At 41.2% G+C, this 19,227-nt stretch overlaps 1 protein-coding gene across 4 annotated transcripts in view; it reads right to left on the reverse strand.

Moving 5' to 3' along the window:
* Positions 1-104: 104 nt before the first annotated feature.
* Positions 105-19,227, reverse strand: part of ints10 (integrator complex subunit 10) — a 93,798-nt gene continuing 74,675 nt past the window's right edge. The window contains exons 14-18 of one of the 4 annotated variants that reach the window (XM_072495651.1): positions 17,751-17,830; positions 11,970-12,132; positions 8,522-8,573; positions 2,978-3,049; positions 105-2,282 (exon numbers count right to left, since the gene is read on the reverse strand). In XM_072495651.1, the coding sequence (XP_072351752.1) occupies positions 2,126-2,282; positions 2,978-3,049; positions 8,522-8,573; positions 11,970-12,132; positions 17,751-17,830 (524 nt within the window). In that variant the 3' untranslated portion in view covers positions 105-2,125. Of the gene's footprint in view, positions 2,283-2,977; positions 3,050-8,521; positions 8,616-11,969; positions 12,133-17,750; positions 17,831-19,227 lie in introns of all 4 variants that reach the window. The other 3 variants (XM_072495650.1, XM_072495653.1, XM_072495652.1) reach the window with 3 other exon arrangements.

Consider the following 19,227-nt stretch of genomic DNA (forward strand, 5'->3'; position numbering starts at 1 on the left):
CGGAAATCTGACTTAATTTGAATCTTCTTTCACACATTCAAGCAGATATATTTAAATATGAAGTGATGTGACGAAAGATTAAAATATATATGAAACAAACACCATTAGTAAACGTGTTACATGATGTGGCATTAAACTCAAATACAACACATCACAATAAAGACAAAATGACATTTCTTGGGAACATTTTTTCATAAAGGCACAAGTGCACAAACTACAACAGTTCTGCAAACATCTACATGAATAATGTAAAAAAAACATAGTGTGCGTGGACTACGAGAACTACATTACTTTCCACTAACAGTTACTAGTTCCACACTGGATAATTGGTTGATGACTTTCTAAAAGAAATCTCCTTTTGTATCTTCAATGCATTCCATGATGAAGCACTATTTTGCTAAACCATGGACGGCTGCTTTCAGTGTATTTAAAGCCACTGAAAAGAATGTATTACACGCTCAAGTAAATTGAACTGGACATGTATCTGGGAATAATAGATAATGCCAGAGGTTTAGACCACACGTGAGCATTTAAGTCCATCTGTTTGAGTCTGTGGGCCCATTACGACATCCCAGAACAGTCTTTCCTTTCTTCAAGATCAACTTCAGTTAAGATCATCTTACTCCCGCAGTATGGCAGTGGGTTACTTTCACTTGAAAGGCTAAGCTGTTCCTGAAAAGCCTTTCAATTGCCACGGGAATGGTTAATGAAAACCAGGAATACTCTGACTGCTTCAATTTTTGGAATATGGCTGGAGAAGTTACAGCATGTAGGTACTCTAAAGAGGGGTGCATTTGGTCCAACATATATCAGTCATCAGTTGTTCCCTACTGCAGCTCTCCACCTATGCAGAAAAAGTTCAATAAAGATCTGTGCTTGGAATTTCTGTGGGGGTTCTCTCAATCTACTGCCATGAACAGCCAAAAACAACCATTTACACAAAAGTTCAATGAAAATCCATTGGAAATTCTCCGTGATATATTGGAATCAGCTGTTAATTGCAAATCAGATGTTCTCTGCACACAATCTCACACAGGCTGCTATGTTAAACTGTGAAAGAAAACCAAAAGCTTCTCCAGCCTATAGAACAACATAAAATGTTTAAGATGATAGCATAGATTGACTATTTTTCAAACATTTTGTTAGTCTCCGAAAAATGTGTTTATCTCATGGTAAATAGATCCTGCAAGTATTAGTTCCACTGCTAGAAGAAATTAATATGCATCATAGTTGTTAAATACAAATGCCTAGTGATAGGAGAAAAAGTATTAAAAATGCATTTGGATACAAGTTTTAAGATAGTGCATTCATCCCCATGGGCTAAAAATAATTTAGGACCAGCTATTCAGATTGGAAAATGTTGATTAATTGAACTCAACTGACAGCAGATACTATAGCTTGAAAATTATGCGATTGTGGAATTGTAATTGATCCAGTATTAACATATGGGTCCGCTGAAGAGAAGCAGAACTTTATTTTTGAGTGTGATGTTAGAATTAAAAATTATTATGCTTGTTTCTTGTTCATAATAATATCACTACGTTATACAGCTGAGAGGAGAGTTATAACACTTAGTTCGTCCGGCCAGATTCAGAATAAAGTCTATTTCTGTGGCCATAAGCAACCCAAGTCAAATGAGTTCTGAAAATATCAGCTCAACGTCTGATTAGTGCAAGATCCACATCACCAAAATCAGCTTGCAAAATTATGGCCGCTTCAGATTCCCACAAGAATTTGGTGTAACCAATCAGATTTGTGCAGTAGCTAAAGCACATTGTTGGGCCAGGCAAACGGAGTTTTCTTTTTCTCTACACAACTGGCTAAAGCCATGTATGTTTGAGTGCTTTAAGCTGACAAAAATGACAGAAAAAAGTGAAAAATATTCTAGTCCTTTAGCACTGGGATCTCTGGCCTTAAAGAATGCAAATATTCAGCAAAATGGATTACTTAAGGCATCGGTATCAGTGATTTTTCAGTGGCAATAGAACATCTCCTTTCACGTCTGTCTTGAGTTCCATCAAAATCCAATAACAAACTTTATCACGCACAAGATGGGAAGAGTGCACTTCAGCAGATCGACACAATCATCCATACGTGCAAAAAGGAAAATGCCTGCTCATGTCTGTCACATCAAAGTCTGAAGCAATATGATCTTCTCATTAATGCAAAATCTGTGTAACACCACCATTAGATTTTCCCCACAACGAGAAACCTGCCGCTCCATGGCTAATCGAAAATCTTCTTTCACTCCCTTCGTAATACCTCGGGTTACTGTGTGATGTCTGCAACACAAATTTAAAAAGCAAATCATCCATCTGGCTACACATTCCTGTCAGTTATGAATAACTTTTCATTCTTTGGCTATATCCCGCCATAAGAAAATTTCAAGTTATTAAAATTTAAGAATAATAAAATTTAAATATATAATGTATGCATAGAACTGTCACTAGTATTTGAAATGTTTTAAATTTGAATTATTCAATCTAAATTAATTTTTCTTTGTCTAGCCAAATTCCCAAGTTTGCGATTAAAGTATTTTTGTACTAGTTACATAATAAAAGTTAATTCTTGAGTGCTTAAGGATATTTAGAAGAACAATGATTTATGACCAATCATGCTTTCTAACTAAAGCACACTAATTTGGTGGTTGACTTTTTTTAAAGCAATTGGGCAAATTCATTGAAATGCATATCATAGTTGCTACTGTGATAAATGCTCCCCCGCTGCACTAATTTCATAATATATGCATAGGCAACCTTTCAAAAAAAAAAAAAAAAAAAAAAAAAAAGTGCTGAAATAATCTCATGGCAAAGTTTGCATTTTGTGAAGTACGATTATACTAAAATGATCACTGTATGGCATGATGCTTAAGTCATGGATTGTGTAAACAAAAAAATAAGAAAATAAAGACATTCTTAAAAACCCATGGGTTAACATGGTGACAAACACAGCACATGACGAACAGGTCGTGTGGTACCTGTCAGCTGTCTGACTGCTGGGCTGCAGTTTGAACTCCTGCGGAAGAACCCCCAGTGGAGGGCTAGAATTCCTTGAAAACAGTAAACATCAACAGTACATTCAACACTCACACATATTCACCAATAGCACAAATCTTCTACCCGTTACCAATAGGAAAAAGATAACTGGAAGGAATTGAACAGAGTACATAATATGTTTCAAATTCATAATTTGATACTACATGCACAAATTAGATAGGGTTTTCATAAGTTAAAACATGCAACGTAGTAAAACACAAGACACGTGCACACATTTTGAACAACTGGTTTATAAAAAAAAGTCGGAATGAAATTAGGAACCAGTGTTTTTTTACAGCAGAGGAAGTGTGTACAGGATTTCATCATCACATCTGTTTATGAATAAGGTCAAGAAGTCCTATTTTTCCCCTACAGCCTTGCCTGGCCATGCATCTCCTGTGACAGAAAAGACAGATGACTTCATCTCAAACTTCCATCATTCCTCTTTTATTGGCAATTATGGCTTTATTTGCCCATTTGCTGATTTCTTTTTTAAATTACATTTAATACAGCGAATAAAAGATTTCACTAGAGTAGAAGCAGAACTAGAAGCTTAGGAGTGCGTAACTTGGCAGCTCATTTTCTTCAAGATTATTCATGCATAACTACTTTTGAAAAAAAACTTGTGATAACATGCCAAGTTTTACGAAGAATAGCCAAGTGGAACTATTTCTTAATCAAATCAGACACTATTTTTAAAAAATAAATTGAGTGTACCCAATTCTTTTTTTCCCCAATAAGGGGAAATTTAGGGTGGCCAATCCACCTAGCCTGCACACTATTCTGTTGGGGGTGAGACCCACGCAGACACGGGGAGAATATGCAAACTCCATACAGATGGTGACCCGGGACCGGACTCGAACCCAGGTCCTCAGTGCCGTGAGGCAGCAGTGCTAACCACTGCGCCACCGTGCCACCCTATTTTGTAAGATCAAAAGCAGCACTCTAGACTGCCAGAATTAATTAAATAATGGGAAAAAGCAGCATGAGTTTGATCCCACAATAATAAACAATGGTAGGTTGGTAAGATCATCAAATTCAAGGACACAGCACTATGAAACAGACCCTTCACACCTGCACCTCCACCTCCTCCCGCCATCCATCACCAAAACATTTTAATATATTAATTCACATACAGATCATACTTTTTAAAAGAAAGCAAAAGAACAAGTTTAAATTTGGGAGATTTTAATAAATTAATATTTTATCCCAATAGAAGACACTAGCTTCAGTATGGCTTGAATATATGTTAATACAACATCCATGGTTTGTTGGAGACTACATCTCAGGTCAGAGAAGAATAATTAATTAATGGAGAACCAATTTCAATGGGGTGAGAATGCTTACAAATTATCTGTCAGATCCAACAACAGGCAGAGAACGTGGTAACTGAACGATGGGCACCCTTTAAAGAGATGGTTCAGATGTCGTCAAGGCATAGTTCCACAAGGGGGATAGGTAGGGTAAAGAAATCCAGAGCACCCTGGATGACTAAAGAGATAAAGATAAAGCAGCAAAAAGAGTACAAAAGACAGGTGTCAGGTGAATAATAAGCTGAGAATCAGGCTCAATATAGAAGGGTCAGAAGAGAATTAAAAAAGCAAGGAGCAGCAAAGAGAGGGTATGGGGCGGCAAGGTGGCACAGTGGTTAGCACATCCGCCTCAGTGCCAGGGACCCAGGTTCGATTCCAGCCTGGGGTGACTGTGTGGAGTTTGCACGTATCTGTGTGAGTTTCCTGCGGGTGCTCTGGTTTCCTCCCACAGTACAAAAACGTGCAGATTAGGTGGATTGGTCATGATCACTGTGCGCGGTCACAGGGATAGGGTGGGGTGTGGGTCTAGATAGAGCGCTCTTCGGAGGGTCAGTGCAACCTCCCCTCCCCCCTCCCGTGTCAGTGCAAACTCAATGAGCCGAATAGCCTCCTTTGCATTGTAGGGATTCTATGGATGTGACTGACAGTGAATATAAAAGGGATTTCAAAGATCTTCTGTAGAAGATGGGTGTCAAAAGCAGGATTAGGGATGGTTAAGGAACAAAAAGGGAATTTGCACTTTGAGGCACAGAGCATGGCTGTGGCACTAAATAAACATTTTGCATCTGTCTTTATCAAGGAAGGAGATGCTGTCCAGGCCATGGTGAAAAAGGATACAGTTCAGACGCTTGATTAGTTTAAAATTGATGAGGAGGAAGTCTTGGATAGACAGGGCAGGGAATGCCAGCACAGATATATTATGGTAAAATCATGTTTAGCTAAAATAAAAGCAAAAGCTGTGGATTCTGGAGGTCAGAAATGAGAACAAAAGTGCTGTAAAGCCTCAGCAGGTCTGACAGCACCTATGGGGACAGAAACAGAGTTAACGTTTGGTGTCCCTATGACTTCTTCAGAACCAAACTTCTTCCAAAGAAGAATCATATTGGACTTAAAAGGTTAACTCGGTTTCTCCCTCCACCGATGGAAACAGTGTGTGGATAGCACTGCCTGAGAGACACATTCAATTGTGGCATTGAAAGGGGATTGGATCCATATCTGAAGAGGAAAATTTACAGAGCTAAAGGGAAAGGCAACATGGATATGTTGGGCCAAATGGTCTCTTCACATGCTGTCCCGATTCGATGTGCCTGTAACGTCAGTGCTAGCTCCATACTGCAACTATCTACCCTAATCCATTTGTTTTAATCTAATAAATTTAGAGTACCCAATTCATTTTTTTTTCCAATTAAGGGGCAATTTAGTGTGGCCAATCCACCTCCCCTGGACATCTTTGGGTTGTGGAGGCAAAACCCACGCAAACACAGGGAGAATGCGCAAACGCCACACGGACAGTGGCCCAGGGCCGGGATCGAAACTGCCTGCCATGAGACAGCAGTGCTAACCACTGCGCCACCGTGCTAACCCCCTAATTCCTTTTTAACTATTCCTTCCCCCAAGCCTATTTAAGAGTTCAGAAAACGTTTATTTTGCCGGGGGGGGGGGGGGGGGGGGGAATTGTAACATTTACAGCAGTTAAATGCGCCATTTCGAGATTGAGCTCATGAAATGTGGATAAACAAATAAAACTGTAAAAGCACTTTACATTAAAGTATCCATTCTGTATAACAGGCCTAAAAATGTTCTTTTGATTTTAATCTGTCCAATACAAATTTCAAATCTTTTTGTAATTTAGGAAGGGAAACAATTTCCAATAAATTCAATCGCAGCTCCTGACTACTGGCCAGGTTAAATACATCAGCAACATGTATATTACAAACATAGATTAAATCCAATTTCTCAAAAAAATAGTGCTTTGTTTCAGCAGACCAGCTACTTGAATTGCCCAAATGTAAAACGAAACAGTAGGTTAGCACAACTGGCCACAACAGAAACTGGCCACAACAGAAAGGTGTTTCTAATATGACAATTATTTTCCACATAAGAACAATTCCTCAAATTACCCATTGGCTAAAATAATTTCGCAACAGGAAGGTTAATTATTGAACTGTTGTTTACCTCTGAAATTCTCAGAAGATAATTTAGTGATCAAGAGAAAGCTGGACCTTACCTGCAATTCCAAAGATTCTAGGTTCCAGTAATCCATATTATAACACACATTCATGCGCACACATACACCGACAATGGTAATGACATTGATAATGGTATAGTGTAGGTTAGATGGCTTTTGTTTCGGTGCAACATCGTGGGCCGAAGGGCCTGTACTGCGCTGTATTGTTCTATGTTCTATGTTCTATGTTCTATGACACAGATCAATTGTACACACTCTGGTGCTTAACCAGAGTTCTACCTCAGTATCCAAGTATCTCAGCCAGTGGGTCAATAATGGGAAACAAAGTCAAGGAATGGGGAAAATACTATTTTTTTTTTTTTTGGTTCTGATTACCCCCTCCGATTTTAAAAATGTTGATGCCTTACTGAAACACAGCAAAAGGCGTGCTAATTGCTCTCCAGCAATTATCCAAAATACTGACTCTCCTGCCAATGCAAGTTGGCCCTAATGATGGCCACCAATTCAGGTCTGGTGTAGCAACACACTGGTCCATTCATATGCAGAAAACCAATGACGTTGTGCCCAGTAAGTGGCTTTGAATTATGGCCATAGTGCGGAAAGCAGGAACAAGAGCAGCGTAGGAGACAAAGTGTTGATTTATTGCTTATTCTAAATATTTGCATATATTGTACCAGGACGATTAAAGTTTTATCTTATCATGTTTACCAAGAAATAAAAGGATTCATTTTGGGATTTGCGAAGGAAAATAATCCTGCCCGTTGCTTGCTTTTTATTTATCAGCCATTTGTGATGCATAAGAGGGCAGCTTGCTGATGCATTGCTGTCGAGAATCAGATGAAAATTAGAATCCCACAAGGAAATTGTATGAACTTTTGAACTAAAGTTAAACAACTTAAATTTGAATGGCTGCTTCACTAAAAAATGGTGTGTTGTGTACACGGACATCACCAGCAATTGGAACCCATCAGTCGCAATAACGTCATGTTGGTACAACTAGGCATTCACCGCATCGGTAGCAAACGTAGCCTAACCAAAATAATTCTTGTTCCCGTGTGAGCATCAGCACTATCAGATGCCTATTCACCAACAGGGAGTACTACAGTCAAATGTAATCTTGCACACATAGACATCGGATGAGTGTACTTTCAGTATAAGTGCTGGACAGTGATCAGAAATGGCAACCTTGGTTAATTGTCCCCTCCCTAACCCAGGTACATTGCGACAAACTAGAAGTACAAAACCTGGATTTTCCAGATCTGGATGGTGAAGTTAATCATAAACTCAATAAACCATCCAGGCATTTTAAAACTATCACTGGGGCGGCACGGTGGCTAGCACTGTTGCCCCTCAGTGCCAGGGACCCGGGTTCAATTCCAGCCTTGGGTGACTGTCTGTGTTCCCCATGTCTGTGTGGGTTTTCCCCGGGTGCTCCAGTTTCCTCCCACAGTCCAAACATATGCAGGTTTGGTGGATTGGGCGTGCTAAATTGCCCCTTAATGTCCAAAGATGCGCAGCTTATGTGGATTGGCCGTGCTAAATTGCCGTTTAATGTCCAATGGTATGCAGGTTAGATGGATTGGCCGTGCTAAATTGCCCCTTAGTGTCAGTTAGTGCAGACTCGATGGGCCAAATAGCCTCCTTCTGCACTGTAGAAGTTCTATACCACATTGAGCAAAAGAAAAACACATTTTAACTGATGTATTAAAAAAAAAAAATTTAAAATTTAACTGTTCCAAGGACATTCAAAATCACAAAAACATATATTTAAAGAAATGTTAATTATTCACTAATCTTTCAACTACTGTTGGCCTTCTCAGAAATGTAATCCCTTCCAGCATATCTTTCCCTTAGCAATTACAACATATACTCCTTGTAACATGCTGTAAGAAAGCAAGGAGCAACATTAGGTACTCAAACAAACAATGAAGTCCCAATTATGAATAAGTGTGCATCAATAATTGTCTTACAAGTTTAGTACTCACTTTATTAGAAGACCTTGATTTGGCAACAGCTCTAGATGAATTTTACCACCTTCTGTAGTTCTGAGATAAGCAAATTCTTCCAACATGTCAATGTCGACAGATGTGATTAAGGACAAGTTGACTATTGTTATTTTAGCACTAAACTATTAGTTCAGTTTTAATACATTCACAAAATATGCAGAATGTATTCTTCTACCACTAAGATGGGAGCACATTCGTAATTAAATCTCATCTGGTTAATTTATTCAGATGAAAGAAAATCATGTCTCATACAACACTTGTGGAACAAACAAACGACACAGAATTACATTGAACATGCAACATAGAAGCAGGCCATTCAGCCCTAATGATATTTCTGCTCCACATGAATCTTCGCCAATTTCATTTATAATCATCTGAGCCTTACAAAATATTTTTCTACTCCCTTTTCTCTCATGTACTCTAATTGGTGGAAGTTAGAGCCAGATTACAAAATGTCACTTCAGTGTACAAATATCCCCTTTTAAGGGTTAAATATCCCCTTTTAAGGGAAAATAATGCATTTTTGTTTTAATGTGGTTCAAAAAGTAAGAATGTACCCGAATACTGCTGCCTCCATTTTGACTCTAGCGTGGTTACTGCACATGTGCCAAGAACTACATTGTCACTAGAGTAACATACTGGAGCCAAATGAGCACATAATTCAGTATTTTTCTTTTCCATTGCTGGTTGTGCTTCATCTGAAGTGGAGGAAAAGAGATCTGACTTCAGCTGACTGAAAATACAAATTGCAGCAGAATAAAACTGATGTCACCACTCAAACTGGAGTGAGTTCCATGGCATCATGCTTTCTTAATTACCTGTTCAAGTAAGGCAAGAACATTTGTTTCAGGTTAAAGAATGGGACATGCCATCAGGATGTGCATATTTATAGATTTTTTTAAAAATATTTTGAAAACTGGGCAGAGGGAATAGTTGGAGGGGATGCAGGGATGAAAGCATCTGCATACCTTGATGAAGTTGTGAAGACATCAAAAGATTGGACTTGCTTCTGCTGCCGTTGAAAGTTTAAGCAGTTCAAAGATATTTTAATTTTTTTTAAATGTAGAAGTTTCCAAAGTGTTGGTTACCCACATACTATGTTAGTCTGACTTGGGTCATGAGGTAAGACGGATGAACAGAGGCGGCACGATGGCGCAGTGATTTAGCACTGCTGCCTCACGGCACCGAGGACCCGGGTTCGATCCTGGCCTCAGATCACTGTCCGTGTGGAGTTTGCACATTCTCTCAGTGTCTGCGTGGGTCTCGTCCCCATAACCCAAAGATGTGCAGGGTAGATGGATTGGCCACGCTAAATTGCCCCTTAATTTTAAAAAAAGGTAAGACGGATGAACAAAAGATAACAATGGCAAGAGATACGTTTGTTGATAGGAATATTGGGGACAATCCAGCAAGCATAAAAATCAAGAATGATATAGTAAAAATATTGCTTGGACAAGAAATAGCATTTATTCAGAAGATCCAGGAGACTAAAGCGTGGCATTGGGCACATTTCAAGAATGGAAACAGCTGGATTACATTCTATCGCCTTGCACACAGATGTACATGAAAAAAGAAAAAAAGTACCAGCCTCCCTGAACAGGCGCCGGAATGTGACGACTAGGGGCTTTTCACAGTAACTTCATTTGAAGCCTACTTGTGACAATAAGCGATTTTCAGAAGCCACGGAAATGTGGATAGACAATGCCAAGAGTGACTTGTTACAGGAAGGGTTACCAATGACAGAAACAGCCACCCTCGTTCAGAATTAACAACTGTTAGCTCACCAAGATGTCAAGGATATCGAAGGGTTCAAATTTAAACTTATCTGTAATCAAACCGTATCATGGAGCAACAGGCTTGCCAAGACGAGAAAGCCTTGCTTGCCTTATGTTTTAACTGCCTGAATGTCATATACAAAAAAAATGCTACTGTAAAGAAATATATGACTGTAATGGTGTCAGCCAGGTGTGGTTAAAGTATAACATTGGTTTAGGGGAATAAACACTGGCAGAGGGATCCATTAAATATAATGTAGACGGATCACTTAGTAAAAACTGTTCTTCAAAGAGGTTAGTTTCAGGAAGTCTTGTTTGAGGCAAGTAGCTTTAGAGCAAACAATTATGAATGTTTACATGGATGAACTGTCTTCAAAAGATTCAGGAATAGATAAGTCATGAAAACTTATCGGTGACATGCACCTCTGATGTGTGGAAAATGTGATGTATGGAAAATGTGATGTATAAAGGAGCATGGTTTTCGAGGGCGAGCACTAAAATGTTGTAGGGACATTCTGGTTTCCTGTGATCATTATTTAAGTGAGAAAGGTCTGGAAAGTGAAATAATATTCTCTTTTTTTAAAGGACTGTTTTGGTGTGTTCAATTCTGCAATATATCAGATTAGAATTATTCAAACTTTGCATGAATAATTTATATCTTGTGAACCTCCAAGCACGTTGCAGTCTTATAGTACAATATCCAATTAAATGTTTTTTTGACATATCGAAGTAGTAGAAACAAACACTAACAAGAGAATAACGCACGTGTTCACTAACACAGGTGACATTGCCCTCAAGTATTTTTACTTTCTTCATTTGATATTTTATACTAAACCTGGAGGTCTTAGACACATTGGGCTGGATTTTCCGTCCCGCCACATTTCTGTTTTACCCCGCCGGCGGGATGCTCCGTTACGCCGGCTGGTCAATGGGGTTTCCCATTGTGGGGCAGCCCCACCGGGGCAAAAAGGAGCATCCCAACGGCGGAGAATCCAGCCCATTTATTTCTGCTTTTTTAAACTCCTAAGTTTTCAGCACAACAGTTGAGGTATGAAGTCCAAAAATGCTTCTCAACAAATGAAGTTTAAGCACTGTCGTTAGTGTGCCAAAAGCTGCCAGTCAATTTGTGCCCTGTCAGATTCCATCACCAGCAAATAAGTTGAAAGACAAATTCATCAGTTCTGCTTGCAGTGGTTAGCACTGCTGCCTTACGGCGCCGAGGACCCAGGTTCGACCCCAGCCCCAGGTCACTGTCTATGTGGAGTTTGCACATTCTCCCCTTGTCCGGGTGGGTCTCACTCCCACAACCCAAAAAGATGTGCAGGGTCGGTGGATTGGCCACATTAAATTGCCCCTTAATTGGAAAAAAAGAATTGGTTACACTAAATTTATGAAAAAAAGTCACCTGTTCTTCACAGCGCAGTGACATCCTTTACCCCCACCTGATCGACCAGACAGGGCCTCAATTTGACATCCCAATTCAAAAATGACACCTCCACCAACAGCTGTCTCTCAGTACTACAGCGAAGTGCTGAACTCTTTGAAATTGAATCCATGACCTTCTGACTCAAACTCACTCCAATAAAGGTGACTAATAAACAGGATTGCATTTTAGAATTTCCCAACATACAATAAAAAAGGTAAAAGGATACTTGTGACATAATTGAAGAAGTTTTCATACTGAAATGATCCTTGCTGACAGATTTTGTTAACTGCTTTGAGAAATAGGTTCTCTCCACGAGGCCAGTCCAGTTGCAGCAGAACAATCACGTGACCTAAAGCTAGATCATCTCTTATGTCTGTAAAGGCTCTCAGCTATAAAAAGCAAAATTATTTGTTAAATCTTCCTGAAGGAAAGAATAAATGGCAGAATTGTTTTTCAGTAGTTTGGTTTTATTTTATGTTGTTAAAGGTTGAGTTTCTCAATTTACAACTGAAAAAAAAAAACTTACTGATGTGGTGACACAACATGTTAGTGTACAAATGCGTATTACCGGTCCAATAGCAGATACTAACTGATCCCCAAATGATTGATTAGTCATTATAACTCATCATCCCATTTAAATTACCTATTGCTGTTTGGTATTGTTTACTAATAATTAGGGATGAATTAACTGTCATCCTTTACACCTCTTTCGGGGGTTTCCCACAGGCAAACTCTATTCCACTTGGGATTACACTCATTTACTATTTACTTCCACATGCAGGACCACACATATCAAAATTGAACACTTGCCAAGCCTTAAAAATAAAATGTACATGCCTCCTTATCACATCTTAAGTGTGCTCCAAAATAATTTCCAACCTATTATTTTTGAAATGCATTCACTTATGTAGGCAAAAAGTGCAACCATTTGTACCCAGCAAGCTCCCACAAGACAAATAGCCAATTCATTTTTTGGTGTTGTTGTTTATGGCAGATGAAACGTTGGGCAAGCTACTGAGAAAAATCTGTTAATTTTCCAAACTGCCTCAGGACTTCTATATCCATCCAGCAGGTGGATGGGATTTTTGTTCAATGGCTGCTCTGAAAGATAGAGAAGATAAAACATATGCGACATACAATATAAAATGCTATATAAAATTCTTAATGGCTTGATAGGGTAGATGCTAGGAAAATACTCCCTCTGGCTGTGGAGTTTTCAAATGCCATAACCAATAGCACTAGCTGCCTCAGCCACTGTTCAGTTCTCCACACCCTCCACTTATCTACCAACAATCAGGTTTCATACTTAATATGTGTTTGCTTCACTTCGCCCTCACCCACTTGGCACTACTGCACACCCACATCTCAGATTACACACACTGTCAATTATTAAACCACGACAGCCTTTCATCCATACAAATTGCACAACACTCATCAACTCCCTTGCCTCTCTCTTGCAGAATAACATGGTTGACACTTGGCTGGAAACAACAGGAACTAACTGGAGAGGCCAGCACTAGACAAAATAGTACTGGTCATTATTGGGATGGCCATTGCTGAGGTCATGGCCAATGACAGGCCTGAAATCCTCAAAGACGGCAGTATCTTCATACTCAATCCTTTTTTGTGCAACCCATTTCCCTCTTAGCCTATACACTTTTCTGATTACAAGCTTACAGGTGCTGTAGGCATTGACCTCTTACTCCCCACTCTCCATATCCCAACATTGCTCTTGTACCTTTTTCCTTTCACATATGCAAGAGCAGCAGCCGGACCAGGCAGTGGAGAAACACCAATGAGAGTGATGAAGGCATCATATTATCACTTGATCTCAGACTCTCAGCCACCAGCTTGGATACTGGCAATGTGTACATATTGAGGATAGAACAGGAGCAAGATTTGTCCATGATGGGACACCGACCGTGCGGTCTGCAAGGAGGGCAGAGGGTAAATGTAGCACAGGTTTCAGCTCACTGGAGGGCAAGGTTAGACAGACAATCTACTGCAGAAAACTCAGGTAAGGGTTTCAATTGAGCAGCCTACAGAAGAAACTGATGGGTGCACACAACAGAATATTTGGTACATTGGGAGACCTGCTGTCAATGTTCAAGCATGGAGGAGTCCAGAACAATTTGGAAGGTTTTGAGGAGAGCATGGAGTCCATCCTTTCTAACACAAAAGTGGTAGCAACTCCATTCACACATTCATGGGCTGCAATATGATACAGCATCTGATGGACAATATCACAGTTTCCATTGCAGCAAAGTCCAAACGTTGCAGTGGACGCTCAGGCTGCTGTCACCCAAGGTGCCAAGTCAACTCGAACATGTTCCGATTATGGCTGTGGATTAGAGTGTGCAGAATGCCACAACAGTCCAGTAATTTCTCCTGCAATAACTCATCACCCTGGGGAGTGGCAGTGGCTCCATGAGCTCAAACCTGCTGTTCTCTCTCAGGATGACAGCATTCTATCTGCCATCCGGCCACTCCACCAGTGCCTTTGCTGTTGTAGGTCAGCCTAGATTGCTCTCGCCAACGGCCGGTTGGTGTAGTCCATCACAGTGGCCTTGAGGCCCAGAGCTGCTAAAGGTCATCCTCCAACGCCATTTGCAGCTTCTTCTACCGAATATCGGCAGCCTTCCATCAGCAAGTTGCAGTCACTGAGGTAGCACTGCGTGGGAGCAGTAGGACAGATAAAAGCACACAGAAGACGAGCACTACAGAATGCACAAGGGTGCTTAGTTGACTTTTGTATGCAATTTTGCAGGATTGGTTTGGAATGTTTATTTATAATAGTTTGTATGTTTACATTGCAGTTAAGCAGACACTGTGATGTTACCAACAGAGGGAAGGTAAGGTGCAGGACCGTTTGCGATTGGTGAATTTGGGTTGCAATTACTGACATCACACTCAGATGATTTCTTCAGACAGCAATGGGGCTCTCCAAGTTGAATCTTCCCTTCTGCTTCCTTCTCATGCTCCTGTTCCTTAGCTGTGTGCCACATAGCTCGTATCAAGATATGCCTCCTCTTGTCTTGGTTGTGCAGTATCCAGCAGATCACTGCAAATCCTGACATCTATCCTGCTAAAGACTGCACAGCTCCAACCAAACAGTCTATGCATTGAAAGCATTGTTTCATCACATCAATGGTCTGTTCGATCATATTTCATGCAGCACCCGTGTGGCGTTCACACAGCTGGTGGCCACATAGGGGTTTCCCTTTGCCCAGGGGGCACCCAGAGCGCTGGGGCCCGACCCCATGGTGAGAGCGGCGACCCTGGCCATTTTGGACGGCCACCTAGCAAAGGGAAACCCCGGAGTGCAGGGGCGCGTCCACCAGGTAAGTATGGGTGATCCCACAGGACCAGGGAATCAGAAACCCCCCCACCAGGATTGTTACCTGGAATGTAAGGGGACTCAACGGCCCAGTGAAAAGATCCAGAGAGTGTTTGCCCACCTAAAAAGCCTAAAAGCAGACATAATCTACCTACAAGAGACGCACCCGAGGGAGAAGGATCGACTGCTGGTAAGGAAGGGCTGGGTGGGACAGACGTTCCACTCATGCTACGGGACGAAGGCTAGCGGGGTAGCAATATTAATTAGCAAAAGCACGAGGTTTACGGGAACCAAGACAGTTACGGACCCAGGGGGAAGGTACGTCCTGGAAGGGGCACCTGTCATACTGGTAAATGTGTACGCTCCCAACTGGGACGACTCAGAGTTCATAAAGAAGACCATGGTGGAAATCCCAGACCTTGACACACACCGACTGATTATGGGGGGCGACTTTTAACTGCGTGCTGGACCCTCTACACCTCCTGCTGCCTTGGGGAAAGCGGGCAGCATAATCAAAGACCACTCCCACCCGTGTTATTCACTCTTCCAACTTCTTCCATTGGGCAGGAGACACAAAAGTCTGAGAACACGCACAAACAGATTCAAAAACAACTTCTTCTCTATTACCAGACTCCTGAATGACTCTCTTATGGACTAAACTGATCTCTTAACACATCTTCTCTACTGAGTAGTACTACACTCCATATGCTCACCCGTTGCCTGTGTCTATGTATTTAATTTGTGTATTTATTTATATCCTATGGTTTTTTTCACGTACGGAACGATCTGGACAGTATGCAGTACAATACTTTTCACTGTACACGCGACAATAAAACAAAACAAATAAACAAACAAATGAACGGCCCTTCCTACTACTGAATGAGTGTTCAGTTGGGCGAGGCTGAAGCATCAAGCTCCAAAATGGCATCACTGGCATCAAAAATGTCACACGCTGCTTGCTCTGCGTACCTCCGGCAGATGTGCATTGTGTGTGGCAACATCTGCATCAATATGGCATCTGGTACATTCACTACTAGAAAGAGTATTGAACGCAGGAGACCTAGGGGAGGGGAACTGTGTGGACATCTGTCCAGAAGAGGTATGCTTACCCCTGGACGAGACAATGAAAAAGTGGAAGGATGAACTAGGTCGGGAGATAGGGGAGGACTCTGGATCGAAGCACTGCGCAGGGCTAAGCCTATCGAAATTAAAGATGGTGTACAGGGTGCATTGGGGGGGGGGGGGGAAAAAAGAGAGAGGGAGAGGGAGAGAGAGGACAAATGCACCCAAGAGAAACATGGGAGACAGGCAGAGGGGAGGAAAACTACGAGAGACCAGTTGGCTGGCAAATTAATGCCTGAACCACAATGTACATAAACCACTGTAAATATGTGTTTTGGCCAAGTCTGGCATGTAAAGTCTTCAAGAGAAATATTTTTGTTAAGGGGGGCTATTGTTACAGTTGTCAGTTGGAACAACTTCTCTTGTTGATATATGTGTTGATCTTGTTTGGCCCAATGTAGGATATAAAATGTTCAAAGCTCAATAAAAATATTGTCAAAAGACAAATATGGCATCCGGTGCGATTCGCTCCCCAAGTGTGTTGCCGTACCATGGATACCATTTGGAGTTCTAAAGGCACTGTGATGCCCACAAAATAGAGGGTAATGTGCCCAGTTTATTGCCCAGTATGATTTGTGCCCACAATTCCCCATGTAACGACCTGGTGGCTCTCTGAACAAACACCAGTAAGAGGCCAGATTAATCCTTAGTGAATAGAAATATAACTAGTACGGAGGTGCACACTTCCAGCGATCAGTAATCTTCTGTTTTTCCTCTAATCTGGAGCTAGGGTGGGAATGCGAGAGTGAAAAAGAACAGAGCTAATAATCCAGATAATATTAAATTAAGTCTTTCCTGATGGCCGACTAGGTGAATGCACAGCCAATTGCAGTACTGACCCAGTTATTCATAGTTCTGTCTTGCAGTTTGTGGTGAGTTAACACAACTGAGCTAAGCAGAAATGAGACAATACCATTGGCTTCAGTATCTGAGGATGGTTATGGGGCATGGGAGTAGGACAGTATGGCCCTTGATCATTCTTTTAAAATTGAAAGTACCCAATTCTTTTTTTTCCAATTAAGGGGCAATTTAGTGTGGCCAATCTTCCTACCCTACACATGTTTGGATTGTGGGGGTGAGACCCACGCAGACACGGGGAGAATGTGCCAACTCCACACGGACAATGACCCACGGCTAGGATCTAACCCGGGTCCTCGCTACCGTGAGGCTAACCACTGCGCCGCCCTGCTCTTGATCATGATTATTATACAGTGACCCATGACCGAAAACACAAACGCATTGGGGAATCCTGGGCTCCTTCCTGAAAGGCACTGCACAAATGCAAGTTTTTTGTTTCTTCTTCTTTATAGTTAGCCATCATGCTAGCACCCATAACCCATGTTCACACACAAGAATAGTTTAGTTGAATAAAGTAATCAAGGGTCAACAGTGCCATGGAGATTCAGCCTTCAAAAAAGGAAGAGAAAAAAATCTATTGCCCTTCACATAAAGCTTTTTTGTGTTCACCAGAACCGACTCAAGTCTTCACTTACAGATACTGTAAATTACTAATGTTAACAAAGAGGTCTAGTTAGTCAGTCGACTTACCTTAAAACAGGCCAACATTAACTGAAGGCAATATGGCATCATAGCTTTGCTTGTACAGGGCAACAGTTTAAGGTCTAAAGCTGAAAGTAAAGTTTAAAAAAGTTGAAAATAACAGTATAACTGGATCTCTTGAGAAAGTAAGCACATTTATAATTTCTGTAATTATTTATTGCGCATGTTAAATAAATTATGCTGCACGTATAAACTGCCAGAAGCAGAGTGGGTTCAATTCCCGTACCGGCTGAGAATTCTGAATTCTCCCTGTGTACACCCGAACAGGTGCCGGAATGTGGCGACTAGGGGCTTTTCACAGTAACTTCATTGCAGTGTTAATGTTAGCCTACTTGTGACAATAAAGATTATTAATACAACAACAACTTTATATATAATGTATTTAATTAGAATTAAATAATTGCTTTCCTTTTCCGCTTCTCAGCAGCAACAAATGAAGCTCAAGATGCCATTTCCTCGGCCTCCAATATGCTGGTATTAAGACCATAAGACATAGGAGTGGAAGATAAGCCATTCGGCCCATCGGGTCCACTCCACCATTCAATCATGGCTGATTTCAACTCCATTTACCCGCGCTCTCCATAGCCCTTAATTCCTTGAGAAATCAAGAATTTATCAACTTCTGTCTTAAAGACACTCAACGTCTCGGCCTCCACCGCCCTCTGTGGCAATGAATTCCACATACCCACCACTCTCTGGCTGAAGAAATTTCTCCTCATCTCTGTTCTAAAGTGACTCCCTTTTATTCTAAGGCTGTGCCCCCGGGTCCTAGTCTCCCCTGCTAATGGAAACAACTTCCCTACATCCACCCTATCCAAGCCATTCATTATCTTGTAAGTTTCTATTAGATCTCCCCTCAACCTCCTAAACTCCAATGAATATAATCCCAGGATCCTCAGACGTTCATCGTATGTTAGGCCTACCATTCCTGGGATCATCCGCGTGAATCTCCGCTGGACCCGCTCCAGTGCCAGTATGTCCTTCCTGAGGTGTGGGGCCCAAAATTGCTCAGTATTCTAAATGGGGCCTAACTAATGCTTTATAAAGCTTCAGAAGTACATCCCTGCTTTTATATTCCAAGCCCCTTGAGATGAATGACAACATTGCATTTGCTTTCTTAATTACAGACTCAACCTGCAAGTTTACCTTTAGAGAATCCTGGACTAGGACTCCCAAGTCCCTTTGCACTTCAGCATTATGAATTTTGTCACCATTTAGAAAATAGTCCACGCCTCTATTCTTTTTTCCAAAGTGCAAGACCTCGCACTTGCCCACGTTGAATTTCATCAGCCATTTCTTGGACCACTCTCCTAAACTGTCTAAATCTTTCTGAAGCCTCCCCACCTCCTCCATACTACCTGCCCCTCCACCTATCTCGTATCATTGGCAAACTTAGCCAGAATGCCCCCAGTCCCGTCATCTAGATCGTTAATATATAAAGAGAACAGCTGTGGCCCCAACACTG

Source organism: Scyliorhinus torazame, chromosome 3 (assembly GCF_047496885.1).
Source record: "Scyliorhinus torazame isolate Kashiwa2021f chromosome 3, sScyTor2.1, whole genome shotgun sequence".
Lineage (NCBI taxonomy): Eukaryota > Metazoa > Chordata > Chondrichthyes > Carcharhiniformes > Scyliorhinidae > Scyliorhinus > Scyliorhinus torazame.